Genomic DNA, 27,066 nt, shown 5'->3' with positions numbered 1-27,066 from the left:
TCAAGGCAATTTAATGATCATTCAAGTGCAAATCTGACAATTCTTTCATCATAATTTTGCACATTAAAACAAAACACCATAGTAACATCAAACTAATTTCCTGAACAAATACTGGCTGAATAATTTGAGAGAAACTTACGTTGTGCAATTCATTGCCTCTCTGATCTGGAAACCCTAAATGTACAGTACTTGTGGTGGTCTGACAATGACATACAGGTAATAAGGACACATTTAGAGTGTCTGTGTGTGTGTCTGTGTGTGTCTGTGTGTGTCTGTGTGTCTGTCTGTGTGTGTGTCTGTGTGTGTGTGTCTGTGTGTGTGTGTGTGTCTGTGTGTGTGTCTGTGTCTGTGTGTCTGTCTGTGTGTGTGTCATGCCATGAAGGCTTTCCATGTGCATTGAATACTTAATACGAATTAAAGAAAAATTGATCAAATAATTAATTTTTGAATTTGAAAAATATTATCTGATTATAGTACCATTTTGCCCATGCATGTTTTTTTTGTTGTTTTTTTTTAGAATTTGGCAACATTGTTAATCACCAGTCAAATTATTAATCAGTTCATGGAAGCTTTCCTCCCTTACTGGCTTCAAAGGGGGCGTAATAAAAAAATAATGATGGAGTTACCCTTGACTGAGCAGGTGCGGCAGGAAATTGACATGAGCACTTATTTGGTAAATATATTTAAATATTTACAGTGGCACCTTCACTTTGAATAATTTCACTTACAAAATATAAGGGTTACGAAAAGCCTCAATAGGAAAAAAAAATGTCCAGAGGTATGAAAAAAAAACAAGCTACAAAACGTCAAAAAAAATCAAACATGCCCTGAAACGTAAATACACTAAATGTCTTATTCCTTGTTCATCACGGATTTTTCACGGACTTGCTGTGTATTTGCCGCATTTACTCGCATATAAGATGCTTTTGTCAGACAAAAAATGATGACATAAAACTGCAAGTTGACGGTACGGTACGTGTGTACAGTCGTACGTCTAGTTACAAAATTAATTGGCTCAAAGACTTTTTTTGTAACTTGAAAATTTCGTAGGTAGGGGTATACTTTATATGTAAAATCTCTAATTCTTTCCACAGTCCTCACACAAATATCAACTAAAGCCTTCAAAATTGGTCAAAGTTTCCCAATTTTGTATGAAAGATGTGAGGAAACACAAAAATGAGAGAAAATTATAAGGAAATTGTTTATTAATGTCTCAAAATAAATTAAGCAGATGAAAATGTGCCCTATGCTGATGAAATTCAAAATAAAATAACAAATAAGGAAATGCATGTTTTCGTAGCATGGATCTTTTTCATATCTCGAATCACTCATTTGCATATGAAAAATGTTGTGTCCTGAAACTTCTGTACCTAGAGGCATTCGTAAGTAGAGGTATGACAGTACTTTACTCAGCAACATCTTGCAATTCCAACAACAACAATAGATTAATTTCTTATTTTCTATCAACACACATTTGCATACATATTTCACACAAATATGATAAATTTAAAAAAGGTTTAAAGGGTTTTTGGCAGAGTAAATAACATCATGGAACAATTTATGCAAATTCAATGTCAAGTATGTCTCTACTTGTGAAAAATCCAAGTTACAAAATCAATTTGTGGGCAAATAAACAACGTAAGTGGAGGTACCACTGTACTTACATACTTTAATCCATTCTATATTAATTTTAAATTAAACTGAATATACAGAATTAACCTTATATATGTTCCTCTTCCTTGCAGGGTACATTTGATGACTACTTGGAGTTGTTCCTCCTGTTTGGTTATATCAGTTTGTTTTCTTCAGTTTATCCTCAGGCTGCGGTCTTGGTTCTTTTGAACAACATCACTGAAATTTACTCTGATGCTTTCAAAATGTGCAATTTGTATAAAAGACCCTTTTCAGACCCAGCTGCAAATATTGGGATTTGGCAGGTAAGTACGTCATTCATATAAGCATCCTTTTTAATAAAGCCCCAGCGCTTCTTAAATAGAGAGAAGGCGGACGTGGGTGGGGTCAAATGCTTAAGGCGGATGTTGGTGGGGTAAGGCTTGCCGAGGGTGTGTGTGTGAGAAGACGCTAAAGCCACGCCCGTACAAGGTTCCTATATATACACGAGTGTGGACATGTGCTTTATTGCAAAATGAATAATGAATAATACAAAGAGGCCCGCTTACAAAGCTCAGTTCAAGCCATCAATTATGCAGTGGAACATGGGAACGGAGCAGCCGCGAGGGAATTCAAAATAAACAAATCTATGGTTCGCAAATGGAGAAAGCAGGAGAATGAGCTTCGCCAAGTCAATAAGATGAAGCTGAGTTTCCTTGGGAACAAGGCAAAGTGGCCCGGCTTGGAAGATCAACTGGAGTGGTGGATTCTAGGTCTAAGAGCAGCGAGGAGAAATGTCTCCACCATCACCATTCGACTGAGGGCAAAAGTGCTAGCGGAAGAATTTAAAAATTGAACATTTTCAAGGAGGTCCGTCTGGGTGCTTTCGTTTTATGAAGCGGCACTATCTATCTATTAGAGCGAGGGGAACTGTGGCGCAGCAACTTCCAGCGGCCTACATTGAAAAGCTAGCCATTTTCCGCACCTAATGCACCAAGAAGATTACCTACAAACTTATACAGCCTAACCACATAATGAACATGGACTAGGTACCGCTGACTTTCGACATCCCGGTAAACCACACTGTGGAGAAGAAGGGGACTAGCACAGTAGCGATACGAACAACGGGGCACAAGAAGTCGGCTTTTACTGTCGTTCTCGGTTGCCATGCTAATGGACAGAAGCTACCACTTATGGTGATTTTTAAGTTAAAGACGCTGCCAAAAGAAAAGTTTCCAGCCGGCGTCATCGTGAAGCCAAACCCAAAGGGCTGGATGGACAAGGAGAAAATGAGAGAATGGCTACGTGAGGTGTATGCATAAGCGACCGGATAGCTTTATTCACGGCTCGCCATCAATTTTGATTTGCCACGCCATGCGTGCTCATCTCATATCAGCAGTGAAAATCAAGTCACGAAACCGAACTCAGAGCTTGCCGTCATTCCCGGAGGCTTGACTAAAGAACTCCACCCGCTGGACGGGCTTTCAAAGCAAAGATGCGGGCGTCATTGGAACAGTGGATGATAGCTTGCGAACACAGCTCTACGAAGGGTAGCAGGCAGGGCTAGTTACGCTACGATTTGCGAATGAACTGTGGCCGCCTGGACGAACATGTCTGCTTTCATGGTTGTTCGAGCTTTTGCCAAAGCTGGCATTATTTCTGTGGAGCCACATGACAATGACAGTGACTCTGAAAACGATGAGAGTGAACCCGGCGTTTTCGAGACTCAATTGGACAATTGTTCAATTCGGACACAGAAAATTAGGACTTTGATGGATTTGTGTGTGATGATAAAGTGAGTACATTGTAAAATGGCTAAATAAGGGACAACCAAACTCAATTTTGCTTCCATTGCCTTTTTATAAACGTGTTTTTAGCGTGTGTCCGTATGTTTAAGCTGGTGTATGTTTTGCCTTGCCTGGCCTTTAAATACGGTGCGTCCTGTGTATGTCAAATACAGAAATAGCACTGCGCCATATAGTCGTGAAAATACAGTATTTCTACGTAATCTACCGTATTTTAGTATGTTAATAGATGTAATATTTAATAAATACTTTTTGATGACTAGACTTGTGTACCTGGCGCAAAAAGCATGTATTGTGGTAGTTATAATAGGGGGTGACCCTACTGTTTTCAAATGCCGTGGCCATGTCTGGTCTTTATTAACTGTAGTATTCGAAGGATTACTGTAAAGTTTTGTAGAGCACTCCATGCACTTTCTCATTGCCTGCTTTCCTGCATTTGGGTCCAACCACCTTTCCTGCTCGAGGACTGAGCCAATGTAACAGATAATGTCCTAATGGAGTCATGAACTGGATATATTGATTTGGCCTGGGGATTATATGTAGTACAGACCAAACAATCCTTTCAAAAAGATTTTTTGTTTAGAAAACAAATTAACCCAAAAGTTGTAAAGTGGTGCTGTATTCAGCCCAACACCCTCCTTGTTGAGACATGAAACTTCCCATGACTCAATAAAACAATCCACCCAAGAAAGATTATCTACACACATGGGTGGCATGCAAATTTTCAACAAGAGTAGAGACTGCCATCCCCTCAAAAGGTTTCTTGGCAGCTGCCCTATCAGAAAAATCATAAATGAATAGGTAATTAACGTATTAGAAGTGCGCACCACACATTTATAATTAGAATTTGTAAGTCAAACTGTTGCCATTAGTCGCTGCAGCAGGTCAGCATAATTGACTGCTTTGCCAGTGGATGTCATTAACCCATTCTTTGCCAATAATGCAGTAATGGGCAAAAACGTAACACATTGAAAACATGTACACATATACACACACACAAACATTAACCGTCTGTATAAATTTCAACCTCGTTTTGCATTACCTTATTTTGTCGCGTATACACTGTATTTATAACTGAGTTTGTTTGTTCTCTATTTAGCCATTTTACAATGTACTCACGTCATGATCACCCAAAAATCCATAAAAGTCCTCATTTTCTGTGTCTGAATTGAACAATTGTCCAAATGCCTTTTTAAAAACGTGTTTTAGCATATGTCCATATGTTTAAGCTGAGTATCCGGAGATTTCGTCGATGCACACTTCTTTGCCGGACACTTTGTCGCCAGATAGTTCGCCTAACCTTAAACACTAACCTTAACCACTATTAAAGAAGACAAAAGAAATTCAAATATTATTTATTAAAGAAAATAAGACATCTTGTAACAGACGACTTCTCGGGGGCACTGAGTTAACCCACTAAATTACTATTAACTGTTTGGTTTCTCATCGCAAATTGATGTGGCTATGATTTTGACTGAATGCTGATATTTGTCATGAAGTATGCGAAAAATACTGCATCTCTGACTTTGATATTGACGCACACGTTTGATTTTAAATCAAGCAATCTATTGTCCTTTCAAAGAACAAATTCTATTGACCTGTTCTTTAAATGGCCGACAAGCGACGACGTCCAGCTCCGTTGCCCCACAATGCGTATCAGAAATCTAGTCTGTATACACGATACCTATGGGGATACCAAGCAAAAAAAAGAAGGAAGATGACGAAGAATATGTGAATTTCCTTTCTCTTTTTAATAACTTGTTTAATAAAATAATTATTTATTGCCTTTTATTTAAAAAAAATAATCGTTCGCGAGTCTGGCGACGAATTGTCCGTCGACGAAATGTCCGTTAAGCTGGTGTATGTTTTGCCATGCCTGGCTGCGTCTTTAAAAACGGTGCGTCCTTTGTGTGTCAAATACAGAAATAGCACTTGGTACTGACACTACGGCTTTAAATGCGATGCACCATATAGTCGTGAGAATACGGTATTAGTAAGTTGAAATTGAAATATTAATTCCTTACAAAATATTCACAAAATGTCCTCACAATAGGATGGACACTTGCCAACGAGAAGTAGTATTTGCGCCATTCGCACAGACTAAAGGGGAAAAAAAACCTGAAAAAAATGCAACGCTCTGCGTAGTGCTTGCAGAAATTACACGAGGGAGTTGCGTGGAGAGAGACAGTGCCCAGATGTTTTTATGAGCAGCCTCTCATGTCCGCTGTCTGCTCGTGTATCAAAATTTGTTTCGTATCTCAAGATAAATATTTGCTCACTTTTACTCGTATTTCAAATTGCTTGTATGTTGAGGCACTCGTATGCTGAGATACCATTACATTGTTTGGTTTCAGGGGAATCAACTTTTGCTGACGTAAAGTCTCTGAGTACATGACTTTTGCATTAATGAACGTTGCATTAATTATTTTAACATCAGCCGATCTGAAAGTGTTCAGGTTCTGCTGACATCAACTTTGATTACGTTAGATCGGTGTGAATTTTTTTGAATATTCTGGGTGGGATTGTTTAATTCCTTATAATAAAACTTTTAATGAGAACAACTTTATAATGTTAATATACAGTTGTGGTCAAAAGTTTACATGCACTTGGATTGGAGAACTTTATTCATCCCTTATTATGGAAATTTCATTGTGGCAGGATGATTAGACAGAACAGCAAAGCAAAAGTACAAAGTACAAAGAAAATCAAAGTAAATGGAATCATCAAATCATTAAGACATAAAAGCAGCAAGAACACAAGACGACCAAGAGTAGGTGGAGGTACCACCGCCGCCGGCTGCTGCTTGAACAGCGCCATTTTGGTTGTAGTAGCTAAAACGGATACAGACTCAAAAAGATGTAGTAAAGTCGGACAAAAAGTGGAACCACACAGGAAGGCTTGCACAATATAGGGAACTTCTGCAGACTGTAACCGATATAGAGAATATGCAGTCACTCTTCCAAGCTTATCCGCACAGTTCCACAGTCGTCTGGAGCTGAAGACAACAGTTGCGGAGTAGAGCCCCTCGACTCCGCTCCTCAGAAGTCTGGAGATGAAGACAACAGTAGCCGAGTAGAGCCCCTCGACTCCGTTGCTGGTAAACGCCGACAGCACTTCCATCTTATCCCAGGATGGAATGGTTGGTCAGAAGCATTGCCTCTTCTCCCGGCCCCTTTGTCCAGCTCCGAATCTCCGGCGACACCGATGTGTTGCTCCTTCTGCTGCGTATTGTAACAGCTCGTCCCATGTGTGTGACAGCGTAGGCATGGCTGAATGGTTCAAAAAAAAGTAGCAGAAAGAAGCCAGGCTAACAGAACAAAGAAAGTTGTAAAAACTTAAAAGTAAAAAGTATAAAGTACAAAGTAAAGTAAAAAGGAATGTATTAAGAAATATTGAAGTGTAATTAAAAAAAGATAGAAGGGCTGTAAAACAGGAAAAACAAATAATGGTGGACAGAGCTACTGCCACTAGCTTGTACTTGTGAAAAACATAATGTCATGGCTCTCTTGAGTTTCCAGTTATGTCTACAACTCTATTTTATTCTCTAATAGAGTGATTGGACCATATATTTCTTTCTCGCAAAAAACATTCATGAAGTTTGGTTCTTTTATGACTATATTATGGGTTAACAGAAAAAGTGATCAAATCTGCTGGGTCAAAAATATACATACAGCAACACGAATTAGCAATTTTGGTGAAGCAAAGAGTTGTGTCAATGAAATGAGCTTCATAGCATGGTCTCTTAATGTCTTGTGAGTGATTATGAGTGACGACAGCTGTTGACTTCTCTGAGGTCATTTAAATTGGGCTCATTGGATGCAAACGGGTTCAAAGCAGCTGCAGGTCCCAAGAGCAACAGAGCAAACAATTGTTTGTAAGTATAAAGTGCATGGCACTGTTTTGTCACTGCCATGATTAGAAAGAAAACGCAATCTATCACCTGCTGCTGAGAAAATAAATTGGTCAGGAGGGTGAATTTTCAACCGAAAATAACCAAAAAGCAGATCTGCCAAAAATTAGAAAGTGCTGGTGTCAGGAGTCGCTGGATCGCCTCTCCTGACATGACGTAACGATAGTTATCAGCCGTGGCTAATTACGTGATTGGATTATTTTTGGTATTTAAGCATTGTGACTTTCTGTGGACGCCGTTGGATCGTCTGGTGTAGTACTGGTTAAGTTCTGGTTTCGTTTCCTGTTAATCCTGGTAGTAATTGCTGTTTCCATTAGACGCCACGCCGCATGTACTTTCGTTTGTAATGAGTGGACAAGCCAAGTTGTTTAAGTTATGTTACCCCGTTCAATAAATCAACCTACAAGAGCTACAGACCTGCCTCACCTTTCCATTCCTTCGGCGACTCTGCATCTGGGTTCAACTTCCCCTCCGATCGCCTCGCACTACGCGGCGGCGATCGTAACAGCACGATCCAACCATTATGGACCCAGCGGAGCGCCACCCACGCTCGCGGCGACGCACTCGGCGACGCCGCAAACCATCCACCTCGAAGACACCGGACTGCTTGGAATGTATAAGAAACCCCTCAGAATCGTTTAGGAATTTTGTAATGGACACACCGTGGTGCGGGGCTCTCAGGCACATCATCGCTAGAGATGAGCCACAGCTAGGAGGAGAGTTAGAGCCGCAGCGTACTCATACGCCCCACCACTGCTATGCACGTCGCCCTGGGAAGCCTTTACCGTTTCATCATGAGGCCCAGGTGCGTACAACCACCAGAGGCCGCCCAAGTTATCTTATGCCTATGCCCAGAGGAATTGATTCACCATGGAGGGAGCCTGAAGAGTCTGGTGAGGAGGACATCATTGAGGAAATTGATTTTTTCGCTGGCGTTTCGGAATCCGATGATGAATTCTTTGACCAATTCGGACCCCGAGACCTTCCACTGGAGGAGGATTATCCCGATTGTTCCCCCGATAATTCCTATTACAAATACCCCGACCAGCAATTACAGAGTGGGCTAACCACCAATTATGGGGCACGACGTGATGGCGGGGGTGCTGTGCAATCCTCGCAGAGAAGGCGCCGAGCGCCACGCCGTAGAGCGAAGCGAAAGCAAGGCCTGGACACACTAACCACTGTCCAAGTTACGCGCCCGCCCACGTCCCTCCAAGCTCCTTTTCCGACCACGTCCCTCCAAGCTCCTTTTCCGACCACGTCCCTCCAAGCTCCTTTTCCGACCACGTCCCTCCAAGCTCCTTTTCCGACCACCACCACGCTTTTCCAAGTGCCCGAAGTTACTCGGCCGACCCCGCTGTACCAGCAGCTCCTAAGGACTATGCAGCCCTCCCCGTTCCAAGTGGCCGAAGTCACTCGGCCGACCACGCTTTTCCAAGTGCCCGAAGTTACTCGGCCGACCCCGCTGTACCAGCAGCTCCTAAGGACTATGCAGCCCTCCCCGTTCCAAGTGCCCGAAGTCACTCGGCCGACCACGCCTGTCCAAGTGGCCGAAGTTACTCGGCCCAGCGCGCCGTTTCAAGTGCCCCAAGCTCCTGTGCCAAGGCCACGCAAATTACTCCCGTTGCCTTTGGGGTCGCCGGTCGCACCCGTACCCCTCCCATGCACCGCTCTCCCAAGCACCGCTCTCCCTAGCACCGCTCTCCCAAGCACCGCTCTCCCAAGCACCGCTCTCCCAAGCACCGCTCTCCCAAGCACCGCTCTCCCAAGCACCGCTCTCCCAAGCACCGCTCTCCCAAGCACCGCTCTCCCAAGCACCGCTCTCCCAAGCACCGCTCTCCCAAGCACCGCTCTCCCAAGCACCGCTCTCCCAAGCACCGCTCTCCCAAGCACCGCTCTCCCAAGCACCGCTCTCCCAAGCACCGCTCTCCCAAGCACCGCTCTCCCAAGCACCGCTCTCCCAAGCACCGCTCTCCCAAGCACCGCTCTCCCAAGCACCGCTCTCCCAAGCACCGCTCTCCCAAGCACCGCTCTCCCAAGCGCCTGCCCGTCCAGCGCCTGCCCGCCCAGAAGTGGCGACGATGCTCCGGCGCTCGATGAAGACGGGGCCGGCGAAGTCGAGAGTGGTATTTCGCCGGAGTCCCTGGAAGATGGGACTGGCGACATCGAGAGAGGCAATTCGCTGGAGTCCCTGGAGGAAGGGGCTGGCGACGTCGAGAGTGCCAATTCGCCGGTGCCCCTGGAGGAAGAAGCCGGTGACGTCAAGAGAGGCAATTCGCCGGAGTCCCTGGAGGAAGGGGCTGGCGATGTCGAGAGTGCCAATTCGCCGGTGCCCCTGGAGGAAGAAGCCGGTGACGTCGAGAGAGGCAATTCACCGGAGTCCCTGGAGGAAGGGGCTGGCGATGTCGAGAGTGCCAATTCGCCGGTGCCCCTGGAGGAAGAAGCCGGTGACGTCGAGAGAGGCAATTCGCCGGAGTCCCTGGAGGAAGGGGCTGGCGATGTCGAGAGTGCCAATTCGCCGGTGCCCCTGGAGGAAGAAGCCGGTGACGTCGAGAGTGGTAATTCGCTGGTGCCCCTGGAGGAGGAAGCCGGTGACGTCGAGAGTGGCAATGCGCCGGAGTCCCTGGCAGTAGGGGCTGGCGAGGTCAAGAGTGGTAATTCGCCGGAGTCCCTGGAAGAAGGGACTGGCGACGTCGAGAGAGGCAATTCGCCGGAGTCCCTGGAGGAAGGGGCTGGCGACGTCGAGAGTGCCAATTCGCCGGTGCTCCTGGAGGAAGAAGCCGGTGACGTCGAGAGTGGCAATTCGCCGGACTCCCTGGATGAAGGGGCTGGCGACGTCGAGAGTGCCAATTTGCCGTTGCCCCTGGAGGAAGGGGCTGGCGACGTCAAGAGTGGTAATTCGCCGGTGCTCCTGGAGGAAGAAGCCGGTGACGTCGAGAGTGGCAATTCGCCGGTGCCCCTGGAGGACGGGGCCGGCGACGTCCAGAGAAGCAATGATACGGGTTCCTGGGAGACGAGGGCTGTCCACCCCCCGAGCAAACAGGGTAAGGTGCCCGACCGTACTAAACTTCTAATATTTCCTGAAGGCAGGCAGTTTGGCAAAGACTTAAGGGACCAGCTGGGATGCCTGCCGGACCGACCACTGCCTCGTCTCGTTCTTGGCCGGCGCGGACGCCCGCCGGATCGACCACAACCTCGTCTTGTTTCTGGCCGACGTGGACGCCCGCCGGACCGACCACTGCCTCGTCTCGTTTCTGGCCGGCGCGGACGCCCGCCGGATCGACCACAGCCTCGTCTCGTTTCTGGCCGGCGCGGACGCCCGCCGGATCGACCTCAGCCTCGTCTCGTTTCTGGCCGACGCGGACGCCCGCCGGACCGACCACTGCCTCGTCTCGTTTCTGGCCGGCGCGGACGCCCGCCGGATCGACCACTGCCTCGTCTCGTTTCTGGCCGGCGCGGACGCCCGCCGGATCGACCACTGCCTCGTCTCGTTTCTGGCCGGCGCGGACGCCCGCCGGACCGACCACAACCTCGTCTTGTTTCTGACCGGCGCGGACGCCCGCCAGACCTGCCACTGACTCGTCTAGTTTCTGGCCGGCGCGGACGCCCACCGGATCGACCACAGCCTCGTCTTGTTTCTGACCGGCACGGACGCCCGCCAGACTTGCCACTGCCCCGTCTTGTTTCTGACCGGCACGGACGCCCGCCAGACTTGCCACTGCCCCGTCTTGTTTCTGACCGGCACGGACGCCCGCCAGACCTGCCACTGACTTGTCTCGTTTCTGGCTGGCGCGGACGCCCGCCGGAGCGACTTCTCCGTCTGTTCTTGGGTTGGTGTGGAAGACCACCGGACAATTCTAGATCTCCCACCCAACCTCCCTGCTTGTTCCCGTTTCTCATGTTGTAATTGACCTTGGGACGTCTAGAATCCGTCCCTTAGAGGGGGTGTACTGTCAGGAGTCGCTGGATCGCCTCTCCTGACATGACGTAACGATAGTTATCAGCCGTGGCTAATTACGTGATTGGATTATTTTTGGTATTTAAGCATTGTGACTTTCTGTGGACGCCGTTGGATCGTCTGGTGTAGTACTGGTTAAGTTCTGGTTTCGTTTCCTGTTAATCCTGGTAGTAATTGCTGTTTCCATTAGACGCCACGCCGCATGTACTTTCGTTTGTAATGAGTGGACAAGCCAAGTTGTTTAAGTTATGTTACCCCGTTCAATAAATCAACCTACAAGAGCTACAGACCTGCCTCACCTTTCCATTCCTTCGGCGACTCTGCATCTGGGTTCAACTTCCCCTCCGATCGCCTCGCACTACGCGGCGGCGATCGTAACAGCTGGAACACAGGTGTCAGTGTCCCTTGTGTGTTTTGTATCTCCATGGACGGAGAGGGTGCCGTGCAAGAAGGAAGCCCTTGCTCCAAATCTTAAGGCTCAACTGAAGTTTGCTGGTGATCACATGGACAACGAAAATACCTTCTGGCCGAAGGTTCTGTGGTTAAACATCACAAAAATCGAGCTGTTTGGCCACAATTTCCAGCAATATGTTTGGTGGAATAAAGTTGAGGCCTTTAACCCCAAGTACACCATGCCTACCGTCAAGCACGGTGGTGGTAGTATTATGCTGTCGGGCTGTTTTGGTGACAATGGAACTGGTTCTTTACAGAAAGTAAATGGGATCATGAAGAAGGAGGATTACCTTCAAATTTTTCAAGATAACCCAAAGTCATCAGCCCGAAGATTGGGTCTTGGTCGCAGTTTGGTGTTCCAACAGGACAATGACGCCAAACACATCAAAAGTGGTAATGGAATGGCTAAATTAGGCTAGAATTAAGGTTTTCGAATGGCCTTCCCAAAGTCCTGACTTAAACCCAATTGAGAACTTGTGGACAATGCTGATGAAACAAGTCCAAGCCAGAAAGCCATCAAATTTAACTGAACTGCACCAATTCTGTCAAGAGGAGTGGTCAAATATTCAACCAGAAGCTTGCGGATGGCTATCAAAAGAGCCTAATTGAAGTGAAAATGGCCAAGGGACATGTTACCAAATATTAGCGCTGCTGTATATTTTTGACCCAGCAGATTTATCACTTTTTTTCAATTCACCCATAATAAAGTCATAAAAGAACCAAACTTCATGAATATTTTTGTGACAAAGAAATATCTGTTCCAATCATTCTATTAGAGAAAAATCAGAGTTGTAGAAATAACTGGAAAGTTAAGAGAGCCATGACATTATGTACTTCACAAGTATATGTAAACTTTTGACCATAACTGTAGGTGACATAATTTTAGATTAATATAAATAATAAATAATAAAACAAAAATAATAAAAAACATGTTATGACCGGGCCGCGTCGCTGTGGCGCGATCGGGAATGGATTTGGACCCAGTCGCGGGTAACAGGATGAGGAGAGGCAATTGGCTTCAAAGCAACAACTTTAATATTTAGAAGCGATCTTACAAAACAAAGAGGACTTGTGAAACGGAAAATGAAACCAAACCGGGAACAGGACAACGTGTGGTATCGAGGAGAAATGTAACATGGCTGCATGGCTCTTGAACCAACATAGCGACATCCAGGAATATGCAAAAGTTTGCAGGAGATTGCAGCAGACGATCCGACAATGATACTAGAACTAATTGGTTTCTAAATACAAACACAGAAAGTAATCACAGATTGATTCCAGCTGCTCTGCCCTGACGGCCAGCCAGGAGGGACAAACAGCCGCTCTGACAAAACAAAAAAATCATTAAAAATCTAAATAATAAATAAATTTAAAAAAGAAAGAAAAAGAATAATATAAAGAAGATTTTCAACTGCTGGTGTGCCTTGAGATTTTTTACAATGCAAAAAATGTGCCGCAGCTCAAAAAAGGTTGGGAAACACTGCTCTATTGACCATCTGTAAGGGATCCTAAAATTGAAGGTGGGGGAGTGCAAGGTCTCCACAAATTCCCAGCTCTTTTATATCATTACGGAAGAGTGGATGAGGATACCAGCGGCGACCTGTGAATCTCTGTTGAACTTCATGACTAAGATGCTCTAGGCAGAGTGAGAAAATGATGGTGACATGTTGGGCCCAATTTTGATATTTTCCCTTCGAGCATACCCACTTTTGTTGGTAACATTTCACACATTAATTGCAGTGTTTTGAATTATTTTGAAGATACAATACATTTCTGTTATTATCCAAGTTTTACAGCGTTACAGCGAATAAATACCATTTAATCGTACTTCATCAAAGTTTTATTTCTTCAGTGTTTTTCCATGAAAAGATGTAATTAGAACAAAATGCAGAAGTAAATGGGGTGTACTCACATTTTTGAGGTACTGTAACTTAAAAATGAATCGATAGGCAAATATTGTTATCACGGAACAAATGTTAATTTACATCCGTTGTTGGTGAGGTGAGGAGGTGCAGCTGATACAAGGTGGCGTGACACCAACATAAAATAACTCCGGAACCCCTTTTTGTTATGCTTAAAGTTGACAAAATTATTCTTTGTGAAATGTGCACTATGTCCAAACACTGCTATTGTGGCTCTGAAAGTCTTTTTTTTTTTAATCTCGTTTTTCGGTATTTAAATAGCGTTACCATGTTGTTCAGGGTATTGTGGAAATGCCCTTATTAAAGTATTGTGGAATTGGTCCTTGCTAACATTTATATCGGGGTAGGGGTGGGCCAGAAAGTAGTAAGAAAATTGAGCTTGGACTCGACCAAAAAAGCTGCCTTTTATACCCCCTTAAACAAAGACTTAAGAACTCAGATTAAAAAATTAACAGCGTCTTCTTATAACTCAGATTCAGAACTCACTTTTTTTTAGTTTGGTCTCATCAAGAGGTCGGTGTGCGGAGTTGTAACCAGATGGAGGGAATCAGGTAGAGACAGTAAATTAGGGTGCACTAACATGATCTTTAATAACGAAAGCTTCTCCAAAAATCGCGTAAAACAGCAACAACCAAAGAACAAAACCAAACCTATGGTGATTAACACGGAGTCACAAGGAAGTCTGAACTGGGCAGACATGAACAGGAATTGAGCAGAACTGAACAGGGCAGGTGATCCAACTGAAAAATACGCAGGTTTTAAATAGGCAGACATGGGTTGACGAGACCGTTAAAAACACCTGGATGACACGAGAGGCAGCGTGCAGGAGAGACACCAGGGCCGGGGAAATGATAGGTGGACTCAATGAGCAATTACAGGACAGGTCACAGAGGGAAACGCCAAGACTTGAAATCCAAACTAAACCCCTAAAGGCGCCAATGTGTTTTAAGCACTTGTTCGAGGTAATGATGTATTTAGCAAAAAAAACATTTAAATAATCTTACGGCATCTTAAACATGGGCGGGATTCAAGATGTCCTCCAGGTTTGGAGCAACATTTTTTTAAATTTTAATCAAGTAGGAAAATTTATTCATTAAACTGTTTCTTTATGAAATATTTACATTGGGGTTTAACTTCCAATGTCATAATACTATCAAATTTAAAAAGGGTCAGTGGTACTGATTCATATTTCAATAAGTCAAAAATTCAACCCAAAAACATGTAAGGACAAATATCATCATACTAATAAGCTCCCTTGTGTTTAGCTTGCCTTTGAAGCCATGAGTGTCATTGCAATCGTGACCAACTGTGCAATCATTGGCATGTCTTCTGAAGTCAGAGCGTACTTTCCCAACTCAGAAATGCATCTTATGCTGTGGACAGTGGCTATTGAGGTAATATAAGATTTACAAAATGGCTTGTATCTGATGTGTTTCTCTCACGTGCATTATTCACAAAGGTCCACAAAGTGCCTAAAACAAAGGAGTGCCTAGTTTGTGGTGACTTAATTCTGCTAATGGTAGAGTGTACCAACTCAACCAATAACAAATCGGTATCACAACATCTCCCCTTTTTACAAGTAACATTTATAACACCGTTGAAATAGGCTTTTTTCATGTATTCACACCAATAACATTTTCAGTTGCAGTATCACTTATTTATCATGAACTACAAACATGGACATGAATTCAGTCTATTTGACTATTTTTTCACCAGCCTTCCAATCGTGGTTTTGTATTGTGATCCTGCACCAATTTCCGGGTTCAACATTTGCAGCTTCAGTACATGGCGTTTTTTTTATATTAAGTATAAAAACAAAGTATATAAAGATGTAAAAATTCACGCTGAAACTTGCAAGCGGAAGATGCGGGATAAAAAAAATGGAGGAAGTCAGGGCTGCGCTTCCACATTCGAGGCTTCAGTACTTTGTGGTTCTTTTTATATTAAATATAAAAAAAAACATTAATAAAATGTCCAAATTCACACTGAAACTCGGAAGATGGGATAAAAAAATGTCGGTAGTTAATGTAATAATATCTAAATATAATCTATGAATAATCAAATTGTAAATACTTTAAGTACTATAGAGTGAAAATAGCTCCTCTCTGCTTAAAAAAAAAACTGGTTATTGGGAGCTTTAGTCCAAGTCCTTTTCGTCAGATTCGAGAGACATTGGATCATCGATTGAATGTTTATTTCTGCAAGAGGTTTTCAGCGCACAAGGATAATGGCGACTGCCGTTTCTTACTTTTGTACAAGGACATGACAAGGCCAAGGGTGGCCAACAAGATAGACACAAAGAAGGGAAATTCTAACCTCTGAGAGTTATAGTGTCAGGAGTGGCTGGATTGCCCCTCCTGGCACGATGTCACGATTATTATCAGCTGTGGCTAATTACGTGATTAGGTTAATTTTGCTATTTAAGCATTATGGTTTTCTGTGAACGCTGTCGGATCATCTGGTTTCATTCCCTGTGTTAAATCGTAGTCATGCCGTTCACATTGACGCCACGCCATGCTGCATGTTTCTTTTCGTTTGTAATAAGTGACCAAGCTAAGTTGTTTATGTTATGTTACCCCGTTTATTAAATCAAGCTACAAGAGCTGCCTCCCCTTTTCCATTTGCTTCGGCGACTCTGCACCTGGGTTCACTTTCCCCCCCGATCGCGTCGCACTACGCGACGCGATCATAACAGCACGATCCGACCATCATGGACCCAGCGGAGCGCCACCCACGCTCGCGCCGATGCGCTCGGCGACGCCAACCATCCACCTCGAAGACACCGGACTGCTTGGAGTGTATAAGAAACCCCTCAGAATCGTTTAGGAGTTTTGTAATGAACACACCGTGGTGCGGGGCTCTCAGGCTCATTGCTGGAGATGAGTCTCAGCTGGTAGAAGAGTTAGATCCACAGCGTACTCCTACGCCCACCACTGCTATGCACGTCGCTCTGGGAAGCCCTTACAGTTTAATCATGATGCCCAGGTGCGTACAACCACCAGGAACCGCCCAAGTTATCTTATGCCTATGACCAGCGGAATTGGTTCACCATGGAGGGAGCCTGAAGATTCTGGTGAGGAGGACGTCGTTGAGGAAATTGATTTTTTCGCTGGCGTTTCGGAATCCGATGATGAATTCTTCAACCAATTCGGACCCCGAGACCTTCCACTGGAGGAGGATTACCCCTATTTTTCCCCCGACAATTCCTACTCCAAATATCCCGACCAGCAATGACAGAGTGGGCTGACCACCTATTATGGGACACGACGTGATGGCGGGGGTGCTGTGCAATCCTCCCAGAGGAGGCGCCAAGCGCCACGCCGTAGAGCGAAGCGAAAGCAATGCTTGGACACACTAACCACTGTCCAAGTTACGCGCCCGACCACGTCCGTCCAAGCTCCTCTCCCGTCCACGTCCGTCCAAGCTCCTCTCCCGTCCACGTCCGTCCAAGCTCCTCTCCCGATCACGTCCGTCCAAGCTCCTCTCCCGACCACGTCCGTCCAAGCTCCTCTCCCGACCACGTCCGTCCAAGCTCCTCTCCCGACCACGTCCGTCCAGGCTCCTCTCCCGACCTCGACCACGCCCTTCCAAGTGCCCGAAGTTACTCGGCCGACCTCGCTGTTCCAGTCGTCCCACGATACTCGGCCGACCTCACTGTACCAGCATCTCCTAGAAACTATGCAGCCCTCACCGTTCCAAGTGCCCGAAGTGACTCGGCCGACCACGCCTTTCCAAGTACCCGAAGTTACTCGGTCGACCACGCCTTTCCAAGTGCCCGAAGTTACTCGGCCGATCACGCTGTACCAGCATCTCCTAGAAACTATGCAGCCCTCCCCGTTCCAAGTGCCCGAAGTTACTCGGCCGACCACGCCTTTCCAAGTGCCCGAAGTTACTCGGCCGATCACGCTGTACCAGCATCTCCTAACGACTATGCAGCCCTCCCCGTTCCAAGTGCCCGAAGTTACTCGGCCGACCACGCCTTTCCAAGTGGTCGAAGTTACTCGGGCAACCACGGCTGTTCAAACGGCCGAAGTTACTCGGCTAACCACGCCTGTCCAAGTGGCCGAAGGTACTCGGCCGACCACGCCTGTCCAAGTGGCCGAAGTTACTCGGCCGACCACGCCGTTTCAAGTGCCCCAAGCTCCTGTGCCAAGGCCACGCAAAGTACTCCCGTTGCCTTTGGGGTCGCCAGTTGCACCCGTACCGAAGCCACGGACCAGGTTTCTGGTGACGGACGGCCATTCTAGCACCGCTCTCCCAAGCACCGCTCTCCCAAGCACCGCTCTCCCAAGCACCGCTCTGTCCAGCACCTGCCCGCCCAGAAGTGGCGACGATGCTCCGACGCCCCTGGAAGACGGGGCCGGCGACTTCGAGAGTGGTAATTCGCCGGAGTCCCTGGAAGAAGGGGCTGGCGATGTCGAGAGTGGCAATTCGCCGATGCCCCTGGAGGAAGAAGGGGCCGGCGACGTCGAGAGTGGCAATTCGCTGGAGTCCCTGGAAGAAGGGGCTGGCGACGTCGAGAGTACTAATTCGCCGTTGCCCCTGGAGGATGGGGCCGGTGACGTCAAGAGTGGTAATTTGCCGGTGCCCCTAGAGGAAGAAGCCGGTGACGTCGAGAGTGGCAATTCGCCGGAGCCCCTGGAAGAAGGGGGCGGTGATGTCGAGAGTGGCAATTCACCGGTGCCCCTGGAAGATGGGGCCGGTGACGTCAAGAGTGGTAATTGGCCGGTGCCCCTGGAGGAAGAAGCTGGTGACGTTGAGAGTGGCAATTCGCCAGAGTCCCTGGAAGAAGGGGCCGGCGACGTCGAGAGTGGCAATTCGCCAGAGTCCCTGGAAAAAGGGGCCGGCAACGTCGAGAGTGGCTATTCGCCGGAGTCCCTGGAAGAAGGGGCTGGCGACGTCAAGAGTGGTAATTCGCCGGAGTCCCTGGAAAAAGGGGCTGGCGACGTCAAAAGTGGTAATTTGCCGGAGTCCCTGGAAGAAGGGGCTGGCGACGTCAAGAGTGGTAATTCGCCGGAATCCCTGGAAGAAGGGGGCTGGCGACGTCAAGAGTGGTAATTCGCCGGAGTCCCTGGAAGAAGGGGCTGGCGACGTCAAGAGTGGTAATTCGCCGGAGTCCCTGGAAGAAGGGGCTGGCGACGTCAAGAGTGGTAATTCGCCGGAGTCCCTGGAAGAAGGGGCTGGCGACGTCAAGAGTGGTAATTCGCCGGAGTCCCTGGAAGAAGGGGCTGGCGACGTCAAGAGTGGTAATTCGCCGGAGTCCCTGGAAGAAGGGGCTGGCGACGTCAAGAGTGGTAATTCGCCGGAGTCCCTGGAAGAAGGGGCTGGCGACGTCAAGAGTGGTAATTCGCCGGAGTCCCTGGAAGAAGGGGCTGGCGACGTCAAGAGTGGTAATTCGCCGGAGTCCTTGGAAGAAGGGGCTGGTGACGTCGAGAGTGGTAATTCGCCGGTGCCCCTGGAGGAAGAAGCCGGCGACGTCGAGAGTGGCAATTCGCCGGAGTCCCTGGAAGAAGGGGCCGGCGACGTCGAGAGTGGCAATTCACCGGAGTCCCTGGAAGAAGGGGCTGGCGACGTCGAGAGTGCCAATTCGCCGGTGCTCCTGGAGGACGGGGCCGGCAACGTCCAGAGAAGCAATGCTCCGGTTTCCCGGGAGGAGAGAGTTGTCCACCCCCCGAGCAGACAGGGTAAGGTGCCCGACCGTACTAAACTTCTAATTACTCCTAAAGGCAGGCAGTTTGGCCAAGACTTAAAGGACCAGCTGGGACGCCTGCCGGACCGACCACTGCCTCGTCTCGTTTCTGGCTGGCACGGATGCCCGCCAGACCTGCCCTTGCCTCGTCTCGTATCCGGCCGGCGCGGACGCCCGCCGGACCGACCACTGCCTCGTCACGTTCTTGACTGGCGCGGACGCCCGCCGGGTCAACCACAGCCTCGTCTCGTTTCTGGCCGGCGCGGACGCCCGCGGGACCGACCACTGCCTTGTCTCGTTTCTGGCCGGCGCGGACGTCCGCCGGATCGACCACAGCCTCGTCTCGTTTCTGGCCGGCGCGGACGCCCGCCGGACCGACCACTGTCTCGTCTCGTTTCTGGCCGGCGCGGACGCCCGCCGGACCGACCACTGCCTTGCTCGTTTCTGGCCGGCGCGGACGCCCGCCGGATCGACCACAGCCTCGTCTCGTTTCTGGCCGGCGCGGACGCCCGCCGGATCGACCACAGCCTCGTCTCATTTCTGGCCGGCGCGGACGCCCGCCGGACCGACCACTGCCTCGTCTCGTTTCTGGCCGGCGCGGACGCCCGCCGGATCGACCACAGCCTCGTCTTGTTTCTGGCCGGCGCGGACGCCCGCCGGATCGACCACTGCCTCATCACGTTCTTGGCCGACGCGGACGCCCGCCAGACTTGCCACTGCCCCGTCTTGTTTCTGACCGGCACGGACGCCCGCCAGACCTGCCACTGACTCGTCTCGTTTCTGGCCGGCACGGACGCCCGCCGGACCGACTACTGCCTTGTCTTGTTTCAGGCTGGCGCGGACGCCCGCCGGATTGACCTCTCCTTCGTCTGTTCTTGGGTTGGTGTGGACGACCACCGTACAATGCTAGGTCTCCCACCCGCCCTCCCTGCTTGTTCTTGGTTCTCATGTTGGAATTGACCTTGGGACGTCTAGGATCCGTCCCCTGGGAGGGGGTGTACTGTCAGGAGTGGCTGGATTGCCCCTCCTGGCATGATGTCACGATTATTATCAGCTGTGGCTAATTACGTGATTAGGTTAATTTTGCTATTTAAGCATTATGGTTTTCTGTGAACGCTGTCGGATCATCTGGTTTCATTCCCTGTGTTAAATTGTAGTCATGCCGTTCACATCGACGCCACGCAACGCTGCATGTTTCTTTTTGTTTGTAATAAGTGACCAAGCTAAGTTGTTTGTTATGTTACCCCATTTATTAAATCAAGCTACAAGAGCAACATATCTGCCTCCCCTTTTCCATTTGCTTCGGCGACTCTGCACCTGGGTTCACTTTCCCCCTCGATCGCGTCGCACTACGCGACGCGATCATAACATATAGTACTTAAGTACCTGGGTGTTCACCTCATCAACAAACTAGACTGGTCCACAAACATAGATGCCTTGTATAGAAGGGGCCAGAGCCGCCTCTACCTACTGAGGAGACTACGGTCCTTTGGAGTGTGCAGGAGACTGCTGAGAACTTTTTACGACACTGTAGTGGGATCTACAGTGTTTTATGCAGTGGTCTGTTGAGAATGCGGGAGCACGGAGAGGGACAGGAACAGGCTGAATAAGCAGTTCAGGAGGGCCAGCTCTGTTCTGGGTTGTCCTTTGGTCTCTGGAGGAAGTGGGAAAGCAGAGGATGCTGACCACGATGTTGTCCATCATGGACAGCACCTTCCACCCCCTGCATGAGTCTGTGGAGTCTCAGCGAAGCTCTTTCAGCAAGACTGATGCACCCTCATAGCTGTCAGGCTCTTTAACAAAAAATGCTGTGTTAAGACCTACCGTATGCATGCATGTACATCTATGTGTATGTATGTATATATGTGCATTTATACACAGTGTTCCCTCGGTCATCGCGGTTAATGGGGACCAGCACCACCCGCGATAAGTGAATTTCTGCGAAGTAGGGATTCCCCTTCAAAAATGCTTAATTTGAATTTAATTATATATATATATATATATATATATATATATATATATATATATATATATATATATATATATATATATATATATATATATATATATATATATATATATATATATATATATATATATATATATATATATATATATATATATATATATATATATATATATATATATATATATATATATATATATATATATATACATATATATATATACATATATATATACATACATATATATACATATATATATACATACATACATACATACATATATATATATATACATATATATATATACATATATATATACATACATACATACATACATACATACATACATACATATATATGTGTGTGTGTGTGTGTGTATGTACACGTATGTGTATATGTATATATATTTCAGTAACATGCTTATTTATTTATATATTTATTCATGTATTTATTTATTAACTTACTTTTTGCATATCTATTTATGTCTAAGATGTCTTTCCTATTTCTGCATCCTCACCCTCTTGCTACTGTGACAGCGGAATTTTACAAATATGGGATGAATAAAGTTATCCAATCCAATAAAATAAAAACTACTGAAGCCGCAAATTGGTGAAGGATCACAGTATCATTATTAGTATTTTAAGCATAAATTGAACATTTCACGTAAATGTCTTATGTTGAATCTAAATTGCAGCATGCTTTACTGGCTTTCAAGTTCATGCTGGCCTTCTTGGTTCCTGATGTTCCCAAACACATTCAGATCAAGCTCGCTCGTCTGGATTTTGAATCAATCGAGGCTCTTAAAAAAAGGTAACACCACAACTTGCTGTGCTATAATATGCAATTGATTTATTTTATTCGATTATTTTTTTTATATTCATTCTATTTTAATTGTTATTTTTTGCTTTCATCAATAATTTTATCCGTCCATCCATGTCTAAGCCTCTCTGAGTTGTAGGTTAGCAACCTAATCAAGAAAGCCCAAACTTGATGGTTTCCATACACCCATAGTATCCTCCCCATATTTCAACAGTGCCCAGTTTTCTACAAAGTCCGAATAAATAATATAACCTAAGTTTCAAACAAACATATACACACACACAGACACACACACATATACACACACACCACCCTCACACATGGTCCCAAGGAGGGCTGGAATACACAGCATCAGCAGGTCTTCTCAGTCCTCTGTATTAAAAGTTTGTTTTAACACCCATGGAGTGCTGAAATAATGGCTAATGATTTGGCACTACTTTATGGATGTGATTCAAACATCATCACTCTTTCCCTGTTCGGTCACATCTCCAGATTTGTGATTGCCGTCTTTCTGCCCCTCCTCTTGCTTTTACTCCCCTCTTCCTCTGTATTTACAAACTGCTCTTTGCCCTGTGTTTCAGAAAATGTTTAAATTCCCAGTGCTGAGAAGTGTTGCCAGAAAGAAGAAAAACGTTTTTTCGGCTCAGCATTCTTTCTAGTAAATGCAAATACCGTATTTACTCACATATAAGCTGACGACGCGTATAAGCCACACCCTGAAAGTTGCCTTGAAATTATTGAATTTTACAATTTCTCTCGCATAAGCCACCCCCCTGTTTCACAATTTTCACCTCCATATTAATGGTTTTAATAGGGATTACAAATGTGTTACTTTGAAGGGAAAATCTTAAGAAAAATATTCATAAGTGGTATTTCTGAGATACTGTATGAATCAAAAGACCATTATCAAGAACAATATCATAAGGAAGTTAATATGTCTGTCTTTGTAAATGCAAAATATGAAATTATTCCATTTGAAACAAGTCTATCTTGATGAGAACCTGATGCTTTTTAATTACAGAAAATACAATGCTCTTACCAGAAGTTTAAGACGTTGTGGCAGCCATATTGCTTCTAATGTCGAAATATTTAAATTCTTTCGACGGTTCATAAAACTCCAATAGTTGTCACTTTCAAAGAACAAATAAAAAGAGAAAAAATGAAGGTGCAATTTGTTTTATTTCAAAATCAAGGTTACTAGCGCCTGGAAAATAAAAAGGTAGACGGCAGCGCCCCGACCTCACTAAGATGGCCGTGACCCGACCGAGCAGTGACGATGATCCATGTTTTGTGCAAGATATGTTTTTCATGAATTTCCTTCATATACGTCAAAATAAATTTAGTTTAGTGTTTGTAAATGTATTTGTGCATATATATAAATAAATATATATATATATATATATATATATATATATATATATATATATATATATATATATATATATATATATATATATATATATATATATATATATATATATATATATAGAGAGAGAGAGAGAGAGAGAGAGAGAGAGAGAGAGAGAGAGAGAGAGAGAGGGAGAGGGAGAGGGAGAGGGAGAGGGAGAGGGAGAGGGAGAGAGAGAGAGAGAGAGAGAGAGAGAGAGGGAGAGGGAGAGGGAGAGGGAGAGGGAGAGGGAGAGAGAGAGAGAGAGAGAGAGAGAGGGAGAGAGAGAGAGGGAGAGAGAGAGAGTGCGATAGAGAGAGATGGAGGGAGGGGGGAGGGAGAGAGAGAGGGAGAGAGAGATTTCAGCAACACGTGTATTTATGTTAGGTTCATTTTTTGTTATCTTCAATACATTATAAACAATACAAGGAGACATCTATTAATTTGGTAAACAATTAAGGTCGTGTCATGTAGACCGAGCTTCACAATTTTAAAACAATTGCGAGTATTGTTGGAATTACATATTAAAATGATAACTAACTACAATTATGCAACTTACTAATACATTAATAACTAAGCAAATGAAACTAAGGCTGAACCACTATATATGTTTAATAGTGTTTTTACGACTTCACTATGTGGAACACAGCCGCTTGTTAAACCCTGTATGATTTATCGCGTAAATAATGAGCTATCTATACTTTATGGCATAGACGCTGAAGTTACTTTTAGTTCCGTTATCTTAGAATGACCAATGTGAACCCTAGTGTCTCACTCCTTTTTCCAGTTTTGTTTGTGTTACCAGAAGTTATGGCCCTCTCGGCTCAGAGAAAGAGAAGTTACTGCCGACAGACATGAGTTAAAAGGATGACCCATGTGTGGGGTCATAGGGGTTTTTTTCACACACACACTCATACTCAGAGGGACAGAGATCATTGCTATATATGTGCTTTGTAAAAAGTATTGAGTTACCTTTCTACCTCTTGCTTCTGTATGAGGTGTTAGGTCCAGATCGATCTGTTATATAAAGCCACGCCTTTTGAACGAGACTCTGCTGACTTTTTCCATTTATGAATTAAAAGAACTTGTGGAAGTAGAAACAGGCTAATATTGAAATTAGCTAACGGCAACAACAAACTTTCTACTTCAGTATCTTCGGAGGTTGATTCGATATTGTCATCTTCCAAGTCAAAACCTTTTATTTGTCCTTCCCAAAATCTTAAATGTGAAGTTGTGACTGTGTGAGGCGTCGGGGTTTAATCCATATCAAACAATCAACAGGCGTTGGATCCATGTGAAAAGCCAGGGTTTCTAAACAATTTTGACAAGTCCAACTTGATAGGGACCTTTCCCTCTGCTCATCAGGGCCACAAGCACATGCACCAAAGTGACCCCTTCCAACGTCAATAAGCTAAGTTAAACAAAGCATTTCCAATATATAATATTGTGTAATCTTAAAGAAAGCGAAGCACAAATATAATAAACCCAACTATACATTTATTCATTTATCAACGTGCTTATTACCTATCTATGTATGTCTAAATAGCATTTCCTGTATCTGCATTCTCCTTCATTCTTCCTACTGTGAAAATGAAATTTCTTGAGTACGGGATGAATAAAGTTATTCAATCCAATTGGGGTGGGGGGTGCTGTCTATGATGGACATCATCCTGGTCAGCATCCTCCGCTCTCCCACTTCCTCCACAGTGAGCAAAGGACAACCCAGAACAGAGTTGGCCCTCCATAAAATCTTAAAATAGAGAGCATCCGAAATTAAAGCGCGGCTCACTTGACTTCGAAAAGACAAACCGCGGCTCACTTAACCGCAGTGATCCATGGCAGTGTTCCGCTAATGAAAGGAAATGACGCAAAAACTCCGCACGCTTACTCGATATTTTGGGAATAGCGGTCCCTACGCTGTACACACTAACTGCAAGTTTTGGCCCAAGTCCCTACGCTGTACACGTTAAAAGCAAATTTTGCCCAAAGGACTTTTGACTACTGGCCGTAAAAATCTAAAATCTTCTAGTCGACCTTGAAGATCCTTGTACAATTCTGCTTCATGGAAGGATGCTCAGAATCTAAAATGCAACTGCTACTTCGACATATCCGTACATTTCCGGACTTTCCTCAACAGGGTGTTTTGTTCAGGTAATCAAAATACAACTTTTCAATTTGTAAATCAGAAAAATGAGTCCTGTGATCATCATTCAAATCTCTGTTTAAATCTAACACATGAAAATGCTATCACATGAAGAAACGCTAAGAGTATTGAAAGGCAGAACGAAACAAATACCAAAATACTACTCTCTTCACCGATTTACGCACATCCGTAGTTAAGCACATTTGATAGGACTAAAGCCGTGTTCGTTTTAGTATGACACAGTCTGTACTATGGGAAATCAACTTTACGTTGAAATGATTGATGATCTTTCACAGGTTACTTGGTTCCAGAACGTTTTTTAGTAACATGATAATTTCGTAAAATGAGCTGTACTCCTATATAAAAATTCTCTAATTCGTTCAACTATTCTTAAACATAACGTAATTAGATTAGATTAAAACTTTATTTCATCCCGTATTCGGGAACATTCTTACCTATCTTTTCTGTAAATTTCGTTTCAATCTGACTGCTAGGGAGGTAGTTAACAAAATATGTGCTAATAACAAAATTAAATTAATCTATAATCATTATTAAACGTGATTTGTGAGTGCATACCTGTCAATTTGTACGTTTTATACGTATTTTATACGTTTTTTACCATTTCAAATCATGTACGCCGTACACCAACTTTTGTACGGGGACATTTTTTTTAAATCGCCAATATTTATGAAGCCCGATCTCAACAAGACCGTTTTGGCTAAAATCCAGATGGTCTCGTAGGCTGTGTTAGACTATAAATATTTCACCTGACTCCAATTCCTTAACTCTGTAATCTCCCACCTAACAATGGAACGCATTCAGCATCGGAGGAGACAAACCAGGGTTGAGCGAGTTTATCCACAGATGATTTATTCCATTCAAATTGATTCATACTGAGCTCCGGGTCTCCCTCCCAAAGAATAAGCCCGCTGAGTGTTGATGTCCCAAAGCGGAGGATGGAAAAGACATTGTCCAAACCCGCGTTTGCCCAGTTATAGTATAACAAAAATGCATATTCATTCGCTGATTAATAATGAGATGTGGGCTGGTCCAGGGCTGCTGTGAGGGGGGTTTCTCTGGGCTCCACATCTTCCAGCCTTGAATCCACATCATCCAGACCTCTGTCTCCGCTGGTCCTATGAAGTCCCGATCCTCCGCCCTGCTCTTTGTTTCCTCTGCTCTTTGAAGTCCTCCATCTGATCTCTTATCAGTGTGAATCCCACCTTGAAACAAGAATCTCAGGAAGAGCCTTTTGTTAACATTGTAGTTGAGGAGTCTCAGACCCATCCTTCTGTTCATATTGTAATTGAGTTGAGAACAGGAGCCGAACCCTTCAGTGGCGATACTAAAACAAGACCGCCACAACAAAAAGAATGAGTAAAATATGATATCAAAATGAAAC

At 45.2% G+C, this 27,066-nt stretch overlaps 1 protein-coding gene across 1 annotated transcript in view; it reads left to right on the top strand.

The window, feature by feature from the left end:
* LOC144193106 (anoctamin-10-like) overlaps positions 1-27,066 on the top strand; it is a gene marked incomplete at its 3' end in the record, with an annotated part of 53,829 nt that overhangs the window by 383 nt on the left and 26,380 nt on the right. Inside the window, exons 2-5 of the mRNA XM_077711938.1 lie at positions 518-673; positions 1,746-1,937; positions 14,925-15,053; positions 22,010-22,125. Coding sequence (XP_077568064.1) covers positions 518-673; positions 1,746-1,937; positions 14,925-15,053; positions 22,010-22,125 — 593 coding nt within the window. The remainder of the gene's footprint in view (positions 1-517; positions 674-1,745; positions 1,938-14,924; positions 15,054-22,009; positions 22,126-27,066) is intronic.

The sequence above is a fragment of the Stigmatopora nigra genome, unplaced genomic scaffold (assembly GCF_051989575.1).
Source record: "Stigmatopora nigra isolate UIUO_SnigA unplaced genomic scaffold, RoL_Snig_1.1 HiC_scaffold_72, whole genome shotgun sequence".
Taxonomy (NCBI): domain Eukaryota; kingdom Metazoa; phylum Chordata; class Actinopteri; order Syngnathiformes; family Syngnathidae; genus Stigmatopora; species Stigmatopora nigra.
This window is presented reverse-complemented; position numbering and strand designations above follow the sequence as displayed.